General features: G+C 52.7%; 1 protein-coding gene across 1 annotated transcript in view; it reads right to left on the bottom strand.

Annotated features, from left to right (window-relative positions):
* GCN1 (GCN1 activator of EIF2AK4) overlaps positions 1-17697 on the bottom strand; it is a 53518-nt gene that overhangs the window by 22404 nt on the left and 13417 nt on the right. The window contains exons 10-33 of the mRNA XM_019727839.2: positions 17221-17295; positions 16822-16950; positions 16305-16355; positions 15855-15953; positions 15466-15639; positions 14019-14171; positions 12705-12797; positions 11582-11657; positions 11279-11438; positions 10212-10401; positions 9992-10116; positions 9074-9252; positions 8672-8765; positions 7409-7522; positions 7125-7323; positions 6130-6285; positions 5508-5689; positions 4243-4323; positions 3262-3405; positions 2190-2317; positions 1831-2020; positions 1554-1624; positions 723-888; positions 179-373 (exon numbers count right to left, since the gene is read on the bottom strand). Of these exons, the coding sequence (XP_019583398.2) occupies positions 179-373; positions 723-888; positions 1554-1624; positions 1831-2020; positions 2190-2317; positions 3262-3405; positions 4243-4323; positions 5508-5689; positions 6130-6285; positions 7125-7323; positions 7409-7522; positions 8672-8765; positions 9074-9252; positions 9992-10116; positions 10212-10401; positions 11279-11438; positions 11582-11657; positions 12705-12797; positions 14019-14171; positions 15466-15639; positions 15855-15953; positions 16305-16355; positions 16822-16950; positions 17221-17295 (3224 nt within the window). The remainder of the gene's footprint in view (positions 1-178; positions 374-722; positions 889-1553; positions 1625-1830; positions 2021-2189; positions 2318-3261; positions 3406-4242; positions 4324-5507; positions 5690-6129; positions 6286-7124; positions 7324-7408; positions 7523-8671; positions 8766-9073; positions 9253-9991; positions 10117-10211; positions 10402-11278; positions 11439-11581; positions 11658-12704; positions 12798-14018; positions 14172-15465; positions 15640-15854; positions 15954-16304; positions 16356-16821; positions 16951-17220; positions 17296-17697) is intronic.

Here is a 17697-nt window from a genome sequence, read left to right as displayed (position 1 = left end):
AGGAAACTATCCACGTCCTACTAGAACAATGTGACAAAACAACCACCTGTTCAGGGGTATTCTTGACTACAAACCAGGCCATCTTTTAAGAGAGGGGACTACTCCTGGCAAAGACCTGGGCCTTCGGGACCCTGATACTCAACTCTGTCCCTAGGATCCCACTGCCCACCCCAGGTACCTGCTGGGAGGGGGTGGAGAGGGCAGCGATGAGCTTGGCAACAATGGGCTTCACTTTGGGGTCGCTCTTGTCCAGGTGCTTGGCCAGAGAGCCCATCAGGACCACCACGCTCTGCCGCACGGCGTCGTAGCTGGCGTCGTTGGGCGCATCCTTCAGGAACTCCTCGAACACCGGCAGCAGCGAGTTGACGTTCTCCTGGAAAGTCAAGTACAGAGCCTCACGTCAACCCTACAGGCCGTGTCTGGGGGACGATGGCGCACGCCCAAGGACCAAGCCCAAGTCTGCTCTGGGACAGCCATCCTGACAAACCCCAACAATCCCAGTGGGTTTCCCAGTTTTCTGGCAGGACTGCACCAGACTTATAAGAATGTAACAACCCTTTGGGGTCTTTCTAGCTCAAAAGAAATACAAATGAATTTTCCATGGGGACTGGTGCCCTGCCCAGACTTATGGCACTCTTTCTCCCTGTGTCACCACTGCTCAGCCCCACCTGCCTTGGGCGTTGAACCTTCTCCCCAGCCCCTCAGCTGACTGAAATCTTTACCTTCCCATGGGCGTTGAGCGTCGCAAGGGCTGCATCTAACATGCACTTCCGGACATCGGGGTTTCGGTCATTGAGGGCATCAGGGACAAAAAACTGAAAGAGTGGCTTCACTTGAGAGCTGTCCAAACACTGGGAGAGCTTGTTCAGGGCCAAAGCCAAGCCACACCTGGGAAAGAAATGGGAGTGTATCGGAGGCAAGAGCTAGCCAGGGGCCCCCTCTGCTAGTGGGATCGATCTACCCCGGTACGCCACAAGTGGGGGGGCTTGCCACCAGCAAATATGCTCTGGGGAGCAGAGCACAGCACGGAACCTACTGCCCATGACCCACCAGTCTACACAATGTTCTGGAACAACCCACTTGCCAAACAGAAACCCGCCATCTGCCCAGTTTCCCTCCTACAGGGTGACTTTGGGCAGGGGACCAGCTCCGCATGCTTCCCCATGTGTGAGTGCAATGCCTACCCCGCTACCTCCAGGGCAGGTTGTGGGAGGAGAGAGGGGGTGAACCAGATGTGAAGGCCCTCGGAAATGGACAGACATAGCCTACAAAGGTAAAGCGCTGCTGTTCTTTTCGGCTACAGAGCAGTAAGAAGGTCCCCAGGGACCTCTGAGGACACAGGCCCAAAGGAAAGGAGAAACATGCCCAAGGCCACACAGCTAGCCTGGGAGGAGGCAGCACTTGAACTCTGGTCTCCCGGACTCAGGGGGAGGTCTTGTCCTTTCCTTCCACTGTCCCATTAATCTATGCTGCCTCCTCACAGCACCCAGCCCAGCCAACCTGCTACCTCTCAGGCAGCTCTGAGTGGAACAAGATTGCAACAGCTCTTGTACCTGGCTTCCCACTGATCTGGAGGAGATTCTGAGATAACTCGTCCCAAGGCATCCAGCACTGGGGGCGGCCGCTGCAACAGAAGGTTGATAAATGTGCTGCAGTGTCCTCCCAGCCCAGCCCAGCAAGCCAGCGACCCAGGTGTGAGGCTGTGGTCAGTCCCAGCCACCCTGAGCCACGGGGGGCTCCAAACTCCTGCCTGGAGCAAGTCGGAGGCTGGGCAGAGTCCAGGGCACCGTCACGTCGCCCAGACCACCTCGGGCCACGCGGGCTACTCACATACAGCTTCTCCTGGTAGATCTCCATGAGCCTGCCCATAACCTCCGCCGCCTGCCGCTGGTACCGTGCCACGGCGTGGGAGAGGGCTTCAGCCCCAGCCTGCCTCACCGCTGCCTCGTGGTAGATGACGTCGTCGATGAGCAAGGAGCAGAGGTCTGGCTGCAGATCTAGGCCCATCATCGCCCAGAGCCTGCAGCAGACCCAAGGCGGGGCTGCTCAGACAAAGAGCTACAGCACCCCACCCACCAAACCCGAGCACCCAGCCCTTCTCTCGCAGCAGGCCCAGCACTCTGGGTCCAGTTATGTCCTGAGGAGAGAGAGCACGGAGCGGGAAAGAACAACCTTCCAGTGGCTCTCACCTCTCAGCCAGCTTCCGGATCTCCTCCTCCTGGTCAAATTTGACCACCCAGAGCCTCCGCAGAAGATTCAGGCCATTTTTCTCGTCGGTATCAGGCACTGGCAATACCATGTGGAGTTCCATCAGCCCCTGGGAGGGAGCAGAACTGGACTGTGAGGCACGACCTTTCAGAAGAGGCCCGACCTGCCTAACCTCCACCCAGGGCTGTGCTGGCCAAGATGCAGCCACCAGCCGCACGTGGGTCTTCAAAGTTCAATCAACTAAAATGAACTATAATTCCTTAGTCACACCAGCCACACTTCAAGGGCTCAATAGCTACACGCTGGCTAGCGGCTGCCGCATTGGACAGCACAGATATAAGTATGTCCATCACTGTAGAAAGTTCTGCTGGACAGCGCTGGTCTGGGAAGAGCCGTGAATCCACTCAACTCACGAACTGCTGTCTCCCTCAACAGTGTCTCTTTTGTGACACGATGGTGTGTGGTGGTACAATGTTTTTTTAATGTAAATATTTAGAAATTTAACTCTAAATATGCAGGGCAGACAAAACCTCAGGAAAAGAACATTCGCTTTGTTTTGTCTTTAAGAAAAACACATTGCCATTGTTTCTCAGATTATACTAAGGACCAGTGGAAACTCTGTCACTGATCAATGGGGGGAGGCTGCAGACTAGCATTTGGGAAGCACTGTCTCATACTCCAAAGGGATCCTTTCGTTTTATGGTCCAAAAGCACCAAGAGGAAATACATACAAGGTAGTGAGCTGCAAAAATAAAGTAATCCCGTGAGTTACAGCTGTCTATAAAAGTACCAAGATCCACATTCCAGTTTAGAAATCCGGTGAAGAAAAAACAGCAACATAGCATGACAACTGCTTAGTGGTCCCAACTCCTAGAATGACCCCAACCCACACCGTGTGACCTCTTCTCTCCGCCGCCAGGACACCCTGGTGCCAAAGTGAGACATCTCCCATCAGGCTGAGGGGCATTCTTCCCAATGTCCCTCACGCAGCGCAAACACTGGCACTGAGCCACAGGGACGCCGTGGAGGCCCCGTGAGGAAGCAGGCACGCACCCGGAGGGCAGTGTCCCGCACGCTGGCACACGGGGACTGCAAGGCACAGAGCAGCACGTCCACCTCCTCTTGCTCTGCGAAGGCACAGCCATCCTTGCCACTGCTGCTGGCACACAGGGTGGTCAGAGTGTCTGAAGCCAGAACCTAAGGGGGACATCAACCCACTGGGCTCAGTTCAGCAAATTATTTACTACTGTGGGATCAGGCAGGGGGCCAGGCGATGGGTTAGGGGCCCAGAGAGGGATTTGAACTGAGAACGCCCACCCCACAGCCCACCTACAGCTGAGACGCCAGCTCCAGGTCAAGGCCAGTGGCAGGACCCGAGCAAAACCCCACTAGCTGAGAACAGTCAGGTTGGCTTTCAAAAGCAGCCCTTCTGCTCGAGTCCAAAAATGAGGGCTGAGACAGAAAACTAGGACTCAAACCCAACTACCAGGATCTGTAGTTGGGGTCACAAACGAAGTCACAGCAACAGCCAACAGAAAAGCAGATCACGGGGCCGGCCCAGTGGCTCAGGCGGTTGGAGCACCGAGCTCCTAACACCGAAGGCCGCCAGTTCGATTCCCACATGGGCCAGTGAACTGCGCCCTCTACAGCTAAGATTGTGAACAACAGCTCAGCCTGGAGCTGGGCTGCCATGAGCACCCGGAGGTTGGCGTGAGCTGCCGTGGGCTGCTGTGTGCTGCCGTAGGCTACAGTGTGCCAGTGACCGGTGGCCAACGTGAGTGGCTGGCAGCCATTGTGAGCGGCCGGCAAGAGCTGCCATGAGCTGCTGTGAGCGGCTGACTGACGACTGGCAACCGATTGATTGCCTCAGCTGGGGAGTGGGGGAGTGCAAGGCTCATGACACCAGCATGGGCCAGGGAGCTGTGTCCTACACAACTAGACAGAAACAACAGTTTGAACGGGGGGGGGGGGGGGCAGACGGGGAAAAGGGGAGGGAAGGCAGAAGGAGGGGGAGAAAAAAGAAAAGCAGATCACCTGCAGGCGGGGGGAGCCCGTCCCGATCACCCAAGTCAGAAGGCGCAGCATGGCCACGCGAGGCAGCAGCTCCGGGCCATTCTAAGAGGGAACAGCAGGTAAGTCAGGTGAGGCTCTGGGGAAGGGGCTGGAACCAAGCCCTGTGGTACATGAAGCAGCATCCTCTCATCCCAGACAACATTCTAGGTCACACTGCAGCCAACTCCACTGTAGAAACCCCATCAGATTTACATCTCAACCTACATGAGCCAACCCCAGTCAACAATGATCCTAAGGGACTCAAAATAAATTAATTCTGAAACTTGCATGAAATTCACACAATAAATATGAAAAACATATGGATACTTAACTTTATGAGTAAATAAACACAAAATAAAAAGAGGCACCATTCTTCCACCCATCGTTGGCAAGATGTTTTTTTAATACTATCTGAGGTTGCATTTACTTTGGAGAAAAGGGAACTCTTAGTGAGGTTGGAGCTCAGAACATGCCATATCCCCCTAGCGATTCCACGCCAAGAATCTGTCCTACGGAAATGCTCCCATGGGTGTGCAAGGGGCATATATGTACACGGGGGCACACCACAGCACTGTTCAAAATGGGGCGAAGTTAGAAACAGCCTTAAAATATCCATCACAAGTAAAGAGTTAATTAAATCATGGTGCATCCACAGCAGCATCCCACACAGACTGTAAGGTCAACAAAGCAGATCCACGTGCACTGACGTGGGAGGAGACCCAGAGGACAGTCATATGAAAGACACAGGACCAGCCATTTTTGCTTTGCTGTGTGTGTGGGGGTGTGTATTCTGCGTGTGCATAAAAAAAGGTCCACATGGGTATACACCCAACTGTTAGCAACCATTACCTCTGGAAAGTGGCACTTCTTTCTTTCTGCCTCTGTATTGTTGGAATTTTTAAAAAATACGCATGCACTCCTTTGGCTAATTTTTAGAACGTAATCTATTAAAAAGAAGACCCCCTCAATGAATGAGGTCCAATCTCACAAGTATAAGCCAGTCAAAGGGAGAGTGGTCAGTACTATCTTCTGAGTTAGAAACACAACACAATAAATTAATACAAAATCCTTCTTCTTCAGGTCAGAAACTCTCAGACACAGGAACCTGTACGTTTCTTGGAACCTGGCAGGTGCACTAACAGCTGCTGCTATAGGTATGAACGCACTCTCCACTGCCCCGCCAGAATCACTGATGGGCCCTGCCTCCCGACCCCTCCAGCCAAGGGGAGTCCAGGCCCCCTGCTGACCTCATCCACACGCCCAGGCGGGTTGCTGGGGGAGGCCCTCAGCTGGGCATGGACAGTCAGGATCTGGAGAATCTGGGCCATACGTTCCTCCTCCTCCTCGCTGTGCTGGGGCATCTCAGTCAGCACCATCTTCAGAAATGGGAAGACTAAGGAGAAGGCTGGGGCGGACAGCGATGCAGCATCTGCAAGATCAAGAAGCAGACACAATCATGCAGGCAGGGCACCGGGAGCGGCTGCCTCGGTGTCCATCCTCAGGGCGAGTAGGCAGCGGGAAGGCTGGAGGCCCTTTCTGATACCCAGAAGCACGTGGTATGACGACAGGGTGAGAGCAGATAGCCCAATTCTAAAGCAAATCCTGCGCCCACCCCAACACCACCCAGCTCCAGAATATGAGAGTTAAAACAGACAAGGAGACTCAATGCAGGTCGCACTGACTCACAGGATATCAGGACTGAACTCAGAAGTCCTCCATCTGGTCCAACCCCCCCATTTTTCAGATGAGGAAACCAAGGCCAGGGCAGGAGGAGACTCACCATGGCCACAGCCTCAGGAAGCCCCAGGGGGTAGAAGCTCAGGCATCCCCCAAACCAGCTCACCCCACCTCATGTCCTGCCGTCCTTACCTGGCTCACCCTTGCCCACCCTGCTGCTGATGGTGTGGCTGTGCAGCAGGGTCACCGCCCTCTTCACGGCCACCGACAGCTCCTCCTGGCACCATGACTTATCCAGGGCACACTCTGGCTTCAGCAGGCGCAGAGTCACATGGCTCACCAAGGTGCCTATACCCGAGAAAGAGATCAGCAGGGGACGACCCACACAGACACGAAGAATCCGGCCCCGGACAGAGCAGCCACGTCCCTCTAACTTAATGTCATCAATTCTGCTCTGCCAGAACGTCCTCAACCTAATTTCTCATTTCCTTTTCGAGACGCGGGCAGGGGGCTGTCCTCCTGACACTACGAAATTAAAAGTGAGCTCAGAGGAAGCATGAGCCACCCAAGGATTATTCAGCCAAGAGCAAAGCTCTAGCCGTATGGTCTTCCCACCTTCTAGCCAGCCAGGTAACAGTTCTGGCAGGCTCCATACGCACTGGCTCAGAACTGTTTTCCAGACTCATTTTTCCAGAACTCATTTTCACTCAGAACAGTTCCCAGATTCCTGCCTCACCCATGGGAACATTTCCTTTAAGCTAGGAAGTCTGCTTAATTCACAGCCACCCTACCTGGTCTTTGTTTCACCGCAGCAAACAGAAAGCTAAAGGTCACAGAGACCTCTCGTCACGTGGCTGCTTGGGAGCTCTGGGCTGCACTGCCGGCCCCGTGGCACCAAACCACCCCTACTGCCACTGAATTTCTGACTTCTACTTTTAAAACTGCCACAGAAAGATCACACTGTCTAGCATCTAAAACCTGGGCCTGAGTGAAGGCACAACAGACGTAAAACGGGAGAGAGGCACTACGTCGTTCCTAAGAAGATGCAGCTGGAGGTTCCCAAGGCCGCTTCCACAAAAATCAGGAGCCCAGGTCACCCAGTGGCTCCCCACCAGAATTCAGGGGCATCCTCGCCCACCTCCCAACCCATGCAGGGCCATGCTCACAGCCCGCAAACAAGGACTAACCCAAAGCCTTGAGCCGAGGGGGCATGACACAGGCAGCCAAGGACAGGAAAGGGTTCTTGATCCTGGGAGCGGCCAGGGGAGATTTCAGCAAGGGCAGAAAAGAATCGACCAAAACAGGGATGTACTGGGTCAGGCCGGACGGGTTCTTGGCTAGGAGGGTCTCCAGCAGTCCTAGTGCCACCTCCAGCTCACTGTCCATCTGCAAGCAGAGTCACCCCAGGAGGCAGGTCAGCGGGCCCTGCTCCGGGCCAGCGAGGAACGGGCCCGGGCCGCCCAGCACTCACCTCCTGCAGCCGCCTCCGGATCTGCGCCTCCTTGTCCAGCTGGGCCTGCAGCATCTCCTTCTGCTTGCTGGTCAGCTGCACCTCCTCTTTTATGCCTTTCTTCTTCTTTATTTCCTAGAGGCAACGAGCAAAGCAATTCCATCTCCAGGAAACAGACCTCCTTCCCAATGACAGGAAGTCGAGCTCAGTTCCACAGTCAGCACCACGCTAGCTCTGTCTGTGACCTGAGCCCCCAAACCTACCATGTGGCTTCCCCACCGCCCACAAAGTCCACAGCCACCTGGTTCCTACAGAACAGAGAGAAGCAATTTCTTATTGGATTCTCTACCGACAAACGCCATGTGAGAGAAATGAAAAGTCCCTCAACATGCTGAAAAGGGCATTCGGGTAGCCACACAGCTTCAGAATCAAAACTTCAGCCTCCCTGCTGGCCGCCCCTCCCGACAGACACTCTCCCCAGTGGAAGCTGAAGCCTGGAAAAGGCCGAGAGAGCACTCCTTCATTCCTCAAGTGCTGACTGAGCTCCTGCGCTGTGCCAGGCATAGCTCTAGACGCTGAGGACACTGAGGGACAAGACCCAGCCCTGTCCTCACCGAGCACACATCTAGTGGGTGAAAACAGACAACGAACATGCAACCAGATACATAACAACACGACTTCAGGTCATGACAAATGTTAGGAAAGGGGTAAGTACAATACATAGTAACCAAGGAGAGGGGCAGGGTCCACTGTGGACAAGGTGGGCAGGATGGCACCTCTCTGAGCAGCGGACACGAGGACACATGCTGCGATGTGAAAGACAAGGAGGACCCAGAACCGTAAAGACCGAGGGAACAGCAGAGGCTCTGAGACAGGGAAGAGCACTGCGTATTCTGCTACAAGCTGAATACGACCATGGAACCACGATTCCCCAGAGGCTATACTGTGCCAGGCCCCAAGCCTGCTGTCAGGAGTCAAGACAGACCCCAGCCTGACAGGAGGTGGGTGGGCAGGCATGCATTCAAGCAGCACCACTTAGCAGAGAAAACGTATGCACCGCCGCCGGCACCCAGCAGAGAGCGCAATTGATTTTCCGTGAGTCTGGGATGGAGAAACTTCCTGAGAAAGGGTAAATAAAGGTGACACAGGAGCACCCAGGACGGGTGGGCGGGATCAGAGGAATGTGCCATGGGCCTCAGGATGACCCAAGAGAAGAGCACATGTGCAACAGGAAAAGCCACCAGCCTGAGGCCACCAAGCTCAGCAGGCACTCCGTGTACTCACCTCCTTCAGCTCCAGCTCGATGATCTGCTCCTTGAAGGAGTAAGCTTTGTTCTCTCGCTTCATGTTGGCCTTTTTCATGCTGTCCTGCTGGGCACTGAAATACCAGAGCAGGTGATCGCCCAGCTTCAGAACAGCCACGAGTCCCTTCAGCCTCCCAGCGCCGCGAAATCCCAGCTAGCCTTTAAGCAGCACGCGCCGGGCAAGCGCCGGGTACTTGACATGCTCTTGCACCCCAGACCTAAGCTCGGGCCTGGAACAGAGCAGGCACTTGTCCAATGAATGGACACATGGATTCATCCATTTCTCCCAACAACCCTGCAAAGGAAGTGTCGTCTCCTTCTAATAGGCAAGAAAACTAAGGCTTGGGGAGAAAAGGCAACTGAGCCACGAGTGACGTCTCACCTCTGGATGATGGATTTATCGTACAGCTCCCCGGCGGGGGTCAACATGATGGCAAACTCCTCCCGTGTCACCTGGCACAGTGCAGGGTTCTGCACCGAGGCGGTGATGGTACTGATGAGCTGCGGGAGGACCCGGTCCGGGGACAGGATGGAGAGGGAGCCCACGGCATTCATGGAAGCCTGCCAGGCAGACAGTCAGTGTGCGCCACGGCTGGCACTGGAGAGGAGTCCGGCCCCACTTCAACGCCCCTGGTAACTGACTCCTTTTTCTTGCCCCTGCCCATTCCTTCTGAGCACTGCCCACTGGAGTGGACAGCTGTGGCCTGTGCCTGTCTTCTCGGCACACATTTACTACTTTGGTACTACCACCCTAATTTGGGGGGACACACTCCTCCCCCACTCTCAATCTGTGGTTCAGGTGGAGCTACCACCACCCTTTCCAGGGGTGGGCATGAGACCCAGACCAAAAGGACAGGCCCAGGGATGAGCACAGGACCCACGTCAGGTCCCCCAGGGCCAGTGAGACCCCAGCTGAAATGATTGGAAAACATAAGCTTCTCCCACTGGAGCTGATGGGAGACAAGCTGTAAGGCTGGAACTCTAGCAGCCACCCTGCTACCAGAAAAGGAAAGACTGTCGGAGAATACAGCCAACATCGTGGAAAGCAGAGACGGGACACAAATGGAAGAGACAGACATTGCAGGCACCACCTACAATGTCCCGAGGACCTGAGTCCCCGTCCAGTCAGATCCTGGCACTTAGTCAGTAAATCCCTTTTGTGCTCAAGCCAGTTTGCATTTTTTGTCATTTGCAACCCAAGGGTCCAAACCCACATTTCATCACACTTTCATCTGTTTCTCTGAATCCTCTCCCTCCCTGCGCTCTGACCTGAGGCCAGAACCAGCTCACGTGCCATCACCTGGTTCAGGGGACTCTGGGTGGTGATCCTCGGAATAATCTGATTCAGGTGCCTGGTGATGAAGGCTTCTGGATCAATCTTCATCCTGGCGAGAAGCGCTGGCCAGAGTCCAGACTGCACTGCCACTGAAGGGGAGGGGAGCAACTTGAGGCCTTCTGCTTGGCCCCCCTCACCCTGCCCAGCAAAGCCCTGCCCTCCTGTACCCACCCCAGCCACAGACCTAATGACGGGTGGTGGGAGAGGATCAGCATCTCCTGGGCCAGCTGCTCGGTGTTGGTGATGTCCCCCTGCAGCCCTGGCACCCCCGAGATGGTGCACAGAGCTTCCTGCAGGACCCGAGGAGACACGGAGGCCTTGCCTGCCTCAGTCACCTCCCCAGCATCAGTCACCAGGGCCTCTAAGGGCAGCACCTGCGTGGAGACAACACGTGAGAACCCAATGCTCAGAGCCCTGTGCTGGCCTGGTCCACAGGGACACCGCTGCCTCTCACTCACGTTGTTCTCTGGGGCCCCTGCTCAAGTGGAGGCTGATGCCCAGCTCCCTGCACTGGGGCCCACGGGCTGTGAGATATGCCTGGAAGGAGAAGCACCTGCGACTCTGCACCTACAACACTCATGGAGGAAAAGAAGTCTACTCCTAGTTCTGCCCCTCACCGGCTGTGAGACCCTACGCAAGTCATTTCAACTCCTGGAACCCTGGACAACTCATAAAAAAGGGTAGTAAGCCTGGCTGCCCTTTAACGACATTGGGAAAAATCCAAAGGGAGAATGGGCAGAATATGCTTTACAAATTACAAAACGCTCTAAAAATATAAAGTGTTACTCATTACTCAAGAATGAAAGGTTGAGCTATGTATCAAAAAGCACAGAAGAAAAAAGAAGTCTTTGGAAAGGAATTACCGTTGACCCTTGAACAACAAAGGTTACAACTACACAGATCCACTTACACGTGGATATTTTTCAACTGACCACAGTTCAACTGACCTGCTCAGTTCAAAGGGTCAACTCTGCAGTTGAGAATTCACGTATGCAGAGGGCCAACTGTAGTTACTGTACTCAGATTTCTGACTGCGAGGGAGGTCGTGTCCCCTAACCCATGCGTTGTTCTAGAGTCCACTGTATATGAAATAAGATGTTACTGGAGCTTAAGGGCAGGGGAGAAGATTCTGGCACCACAGAGTCTGAGTGAGAACAGCCCCAGAGCGGCCCAGCCCAAACAAACCCCACGGCACACGCAGTGTCAGCGAGGCTGGTCTGAGCCCCAGCTCTGCGGCCCAGACGCCCTCACCTTGTGAGAACTGAGGACAGTCTTCAGCTCCTCCAGGAGTCCGTACGCCAGTTTCAAGCCCCCGAGAGAGGCCAGCAGCTTCCGCACCGTCTGCTGGGCCTGCCTGCGCACGTGCCAGGGGCGGCTCAGGAGCACGGCCACCAGAGCCCGGTGGTACTGCCTGCAAGCACAAGCGCAAGCGTGCTGTGGGCAGGCCAGCGCAGGGCTCTCCATCGCCACCCACCCCCCGTACACCCTGCTTCTCAGCTTCCTGCCAGCTTCGCCTCCTTGGCCCAAGGAGAAAGGTCAGTGAGCCTCACGTACTGGACTTTGCTGCCGGTGAGTCTGTGCGGGTGGTCAAGGAAAAGTCGCTCTGTCAGATGCAACACGGTACACAGGGCTAGGAGGGGAGAGAAGCAGAAGTGTTTCTAAAATAAAGAACACACCTGGAAGGACTGGGAAATGAACACCAAACTGTACGTGTGATTATCACTCGATGTGCAAGGATAGCTCATTTGAATTCCCTTCCCTTGGCTTACTATGTACACATGTGTGTAGAAAAAGGAAAAGTATATACTTCCTGTTAATTAATTAAAAATTACTATGCAATTCTAAAAAAGAATAACACGCATTATAACACACAGATGTGGAGTGATTTACAAGTCTGGACAGCACACTGTGTATAGTAGGCACGCTACCATTTGTGTAACAAAGGTAGAGAACTAACACAGAACAGATATTTACTGGTATAAAAACAAAATATCAAGGACACATAGAAGTTGATAAAGTGGGTTCTCCATGGCCAGGAAACTGGGTGGCCAGAGATCAAAGTAGGAGTATAATTTTAAGTATAGATTCTCTTGTATCTTTTATTTTTTAGTTATGTGAACGTATTTCCTATCGAAAAGCTATTTTTTTAAATCAGGAACTGACTAAAAGTTGTACCTCATTAACAGGATGTTGTGATTTGTGAGTCAAAGACTCACAAATCACCAATTAGCAGCAGACACTCCTCAGGCAACACAGAATTTTAAACACACATTTAAAGGTCAACTCTTCCCTCTCTGCCAGTAGTTTTTGTGTCTCCTGGAGGGGGAGTAGAGCCAACCACACTCCACCCGAGCTTCTCAGCTGCTTCTTAATACAAAAAAACCTCCAAGACAACACCAATTACCCCATCAGCTATAATTATACCTAGTATCACAGCTCCACAACCATCAGTGCTCTGTCTGCACAAATCTCCCACTTCCCCCCACTTCCCTAGCCTTCCACACCCCACAGGAATGAATTCATTTGCATGACAGCCACGCTCTTGGCCAGATCACTTTGGTCCAGGTTTTTGCAGAACTGACTGGTCAAAACAATAGGCAGTCAGGGAAGGGTCTTCTCTGAAGACCCTCCAGAGAGACTCGGCCCCAATTTCGAGTTCAACAAGGTAATAACTCACCATCCTCTGAGGCCATGAGCAGGAACTTCTCAGACGTGAAAATCTGCTTCTTCTCATCCACAATCAGCTGCCAGAAACTGCTCAGTTTGGCCTCTGCAAGAAAGAAAAGGTCACCCCACGACACAACTCACCATGCCCACCAGGGCTGGTCCCCTCCACCCTGAAGCTGCCAGGGCTGGCTTTGCGGACAGACCCGCCACTGCAGGGACAGGTCACTGCTAGACTCTGCCCATCCCGGTCCTGCAATCTGACCAGTCCTTCTGGTATCATCGCCCACATGAAAACCTTCAGTGGTTCTCTGCTGCCCACAGGAGCCCAGGCGAGCTATTTGCTTCCCATCAATTCCCACTTAGTCCAGCGCCAGGCTGAAAGATTTGACTTTCACGCATGGTGCTTTCCCTGCCCTTCCCTGACTGGTGCTGGTTTGAACTCACACCGCGCGGTTCCTTCCACCTGGTGAAATCCTTCCTAGCCTTCCAGGCCCTAGTTCAAATGCTCCCTCCTTCATGAAGCCTTTCCTGATGATACTCAGCCCCTAAACTAAAAAGAATCCTGCCTTCAAAACTGCTTCAGGGCCACATTTTGCCTTTTGCATCTCCTCTCCAACAATAGAGTAAAGCAGCCTGAAATTTTCTGAAGCAAGGTCATGTTCATCTTTCATCCCCCCAGGTAGCCCAGTGTCTTGGCATATACCCAGATGGCACACGGTAATACATGAAAAAAGCTGAACTCCATTTCTAACCACAGGAATAAGTCCAGGCATGCCCACATACAGAGTAGGAGGTGGGCTAAAGAAAGCACAGAATACCATGTAGCCATTTAAAAGAATGAGGAAGCTCTTGTTGCTGTACTGACTGGAGTCTTCTTCAAGCTACGTTCAGCACAAACATGGCCTATACACTACGTTAGCCAATGACACAGTGACTATCTATGGACACGAAACTTGTGATACTATCCAGAGGGGAACTTAGTGGCTGGAAGACAAGCTTCCATGTTACAGTCTAGAAATGTACAGCCAATTTTTTAGTTAAAAGTCCCACTACTAAACCCAGGTCAGTCGGCATTATGTACAAGCCTCCGCCCCAGAGCACTGGAGCAGCAGGTGAGGGAGGACAGTGACAGAGGCCCCTGGCTGCATTCCCATCGCCCAGTGTGACCCAAAGGCTCATCCCTGCAGATGACAAGTGGCCCTGTGGCTGACCCGGTGCAGTAAGTGGTCAAGCTGATGCTGTCAAATCCTTAACATCAAGATACTCGTCCCTAGGACTCTGGAAGGGGTCCTTGTCTGCTGCCCCTGGGCATCTCTGGACTCACCAGCCTGGGAGTCGGCCACCGAAAGCTTCGAGAGCAGCAAGGCTGCAGCGACCCCTTCGGTGACTGTGGGCACCTGAGTGCTCTGGGAGGCTGCCTTCTCCACTGTCTGGATGAGCAAGGGCAGTAAGTCCAGGGCCTGCAATAGCGTGTCACCTGTGGAGAGAGGCCCAGCACCTTACAGCACCCGATCCCGGGCAGTGACAAGATCACTCGAGAAAGGAGCTGTCCACCCAGGTCTGAGCTGGACGACTAAACCCTTCAGTCACCTTGTGAACTATTACGAAGAACTGGAATCAGAACCTGAGGCTTAAATCAAATTCTACAACCATCAGGTTAGAGCTAGAAGGATCCTTACTATATAGTAGCAAAGCTATTCACTGGACGGATAAGGAAACAGGCTGAGAGAGAGGTTAAGTGAGCTGCCCAAGGCCACACAGCTGGTTTGAGAACGAGCCAGGGCCACCCTCGAGCCTACCGATTTCCTTTTGGGGCTCTTCCCCCATACCACAGGACCTCTGGGCCCAAATTCCAAAACCAGAACCAACCTGCTGATCTATAAATTAAACCCACTCTAAAAAAAAGTAGGAACCTGTTTAAAACTATAGCTAAACCCAACTTAACTACTAAACTGATCTATCAGAACATTTCACAATGAAACAAGTATTTCATCCGGATGATGTTATGCATTCAAATCCAAGAAATGTTTATTTTATATTTATATTATGTTTATTTTAAAAGCACCGAGCAGAACTAGCTCAAGCTGGAGACGAGGTTACTCTCTGCTATCTAGAACTCCAAAATCAAGGTTGACGAACGTAGCAAAATTACAAACTGATATACGAGTACAGAACTGTACAGAAGGGTATCCCGTCTCTAGAGGCAGCTCTGGAAACTACCAGACATGTCTTTGAATAGGCTCATCCTAAGTTTAAACTTTAGAAAAAAGAAATACAAGCCCATTTCAGAGGTAGAAGTCAGTGTTAGAGATTTTTACCTTGGGATCAAGCCTCCATACAGATCTGAAAGGTTCCCCCAGCTGCTGACGAAGGAGGTGGATGCCCAAGCCCAGTGACAGCTTTGTTAGCACGGAAGCAAGTACAGTGGTGTTTTCTTAAGAGGTCCACATACAATTCATATGAGGCTGGACCTTCTGAATCAGTCCTATCAGAATCATTTCTCCACAATTTCAGATAATGGATAATGGAGTGACAGATTCTGCTTCTGGGGCCTCTTGGAACAAAGCTTTATACTTTGAAGATCTGATAAGGGGGACAAGCCAGAATTTGTTGTGAAAACTGGGCTGATTCCAGCCTTTATGAATGACTAAGCCTGATGCTCCCAGAGGCTCAGGAAGAAACGATGCAAAATCAGCTGGAGCAAAAGGGAAAGCCTGGAATGGTGATGACGCCCTAAAAACTCTACCACCTCTGCGGGGGAGGCGTCTCACCTCGGAAGCAGGCCAGCATGCACTGCAGGTAGGCGTGCCTCACTGCGGAGGTGGAGGTTTTAAGGCTGAAGGCTTTCTTGAACCATTCGATGAGCTTCTTGGGCACTTCTGTGGTGAACCGGTTACACCAGAGAGCCAGGACAGAGACGGCATGCACCAAGGTGCCTTCGTGAACTAGGGCAAGAAGCAGAAGTCCTATCAGTCCAAGGTCTTAGACTGGCCTCCAATCACTGCCAGCAGCACACGAAAGCAAACAGAAGAACAAGGGAAAGTGACGCTTTGGGGGAGGTGTGCCTTCAGAAGGGGTTCGTGGCAGGCTCCCACTTTGAAAACTAGGATCAAAGAAAGATGGGTCCAGACTGCATCCTCACCATGCTGCAGAGAATTACCTTCCTGCTGGAGGAACGGTATGAACAGCTCAGCCACGGTCCCATTCAGGACTTGACTGGACGGCCCAGACACCACGTGATGGCTGACACTCCCGATCCCTGAAAGGCAGATTCGCTGCTCAGCCCCTGGTCAGCACCAAACCCCCTACATGCGCGTCTCCCTGCCGCTGCCCACCTCACAGCAACCAGGCCTCTCCCAACCACCAGTGACCCTCCCTCAGCTCTCCATCCAGACATCCTGCCTTTTATAGAAGCCATGCTTCCAGCTACACTTAAACAGAGCCCGCTCGCCAAGCAGGCAGGCAGCAGAGTCCCGGGAGCCAGGTTGGGATGTCCCTGCTCGTCACAGGAGTCAGGATGCAAAGAGGGACCCGCCTTACCCAAGAGTCACATCACACCTCATCTACCACCACACTTCCTGCTACCACTACCCGGGGGGAAGTTCTGTACCTGAGAGGACGCTGATCTTCTGGGCCACAACAGTTAGTTTTCCCTCCGAGCCTAAGAGGAGAGACAGCGAAGATTCACATCTGCCACATTTCCCAAAGGGGTGGGTAATGCAGTCATGTGTGTGAGATACAGTTTCTGATTCCAGAAGGAGCCTTTCTATTGTGAAGCTGGATTTAAAATAATATTTACTAGCTTCCCCCCACCAAATAAAAAAGCAGTATGTTCTTACAGAAAACCTGAAGACATTATCAACATTTTGGTGTACTTCCCTCTAGTTTGTTTTCCGCTATGCACACAATAACGCATACACTTAACATATAAGTGAGATTGCTCCGCCGACGCTGGCCTGCACGTGCTTCTGTTCCTTCACACACGGACACTCTACCTGCACATCCTTCTGGCCGCATGGCCGAGCCACCAGCAGACTTGGAGCACCAAGTCCCAGGCAGACCCCAGTGTACGGGGAAGGCCAGGGACCATACCTCGGCCATCCCCACAACCACAAAGGCTTGCTCACCTCCAAGGACAGCAAACAGGTGCCTCGTCAGGGCTTCCATCGCAGAAGAGTCGCTGCACTGGTGAGCCAGGTTCCGCAGGGCCAGCACGGCTTCGTCCATCAGGCGGGGACTGTTGGATTTCAGTTGACCTGGACACACAGAAAGCTGCTGCTCAGAAGCTGCCAAGAGCTGAGAATGTGGGCTTTCATCTTTGTCTTTGCAATGCTCCCAACTCTTCAATCCTAGCTCTATGTTCTAATTATAAAGGATCTCAGGGAAGAAACTACGCAAATATAGTTTAGGTTAAAGCCTAATCTATAACCGGAGAAGTCCCCTACTGTTTTCTACAATTAACGGGAGCCATACCACCGAAACTCAAGGTACCATTCTCAGCGCTGGAGAGGGGTCGGGATACTCACTAGCCAGTCCTTTCACGATGTCCAGGGCATACTGGCTGAGGTCGAGAGTCACTGATGCCAGGAGACTGGAAATAGCTAAGTGAGACAGAAAGCACTGGCCATGTCAGTTTCAGGCATAATGCCCATCTGTGCCCTACTGCCCACAAATGCCGTCAGGCCCGCTATCTAGCCACACAGAACCATGGCCACTCTTTACATGGTCACGAGTGGTCACACCTTTGTCCCAAAGGTCTGCTGTAAAGCTGTGCACGGCTCCATCCCAATCAGCAAAAACGTCCCTCCAATATTCCACATACACCTTTTACCAAGATCAAATACCATGTTTCCCCGAAAATAAGACCTAGCCAGAAAATCACCTCTAATGTGTCCTTTGGAGCAAAAATTAATATAAGACCCGGTCTTATTTTTACTATAAGACCTGGTCTTTTATAAGACCGGCTATAATTAATATAATACTGGTCAGCACAAACCCCCGCA

Source organism: Rhinolophus sinicus, linkage group LG16 (assembly GCF_036562045.2).
Source record: "Rhinolophus sinicus isolate RSC01 linkage group LG16, ASM3656204v1, whole genome shotgun sequence".
NCBI classification, from domain to species: Eukaryota; Metazoa; Chordata; class Mammalia; order Chiroptera; family Rhinolophidae; genus Rhinolophus; species Rhinolophus sinicus.
The sequence above is the reverse complement of the archived record's forward strand: the minus strand, read 5'-3'. Positions and strand labels throughout refer to the sequence as shown.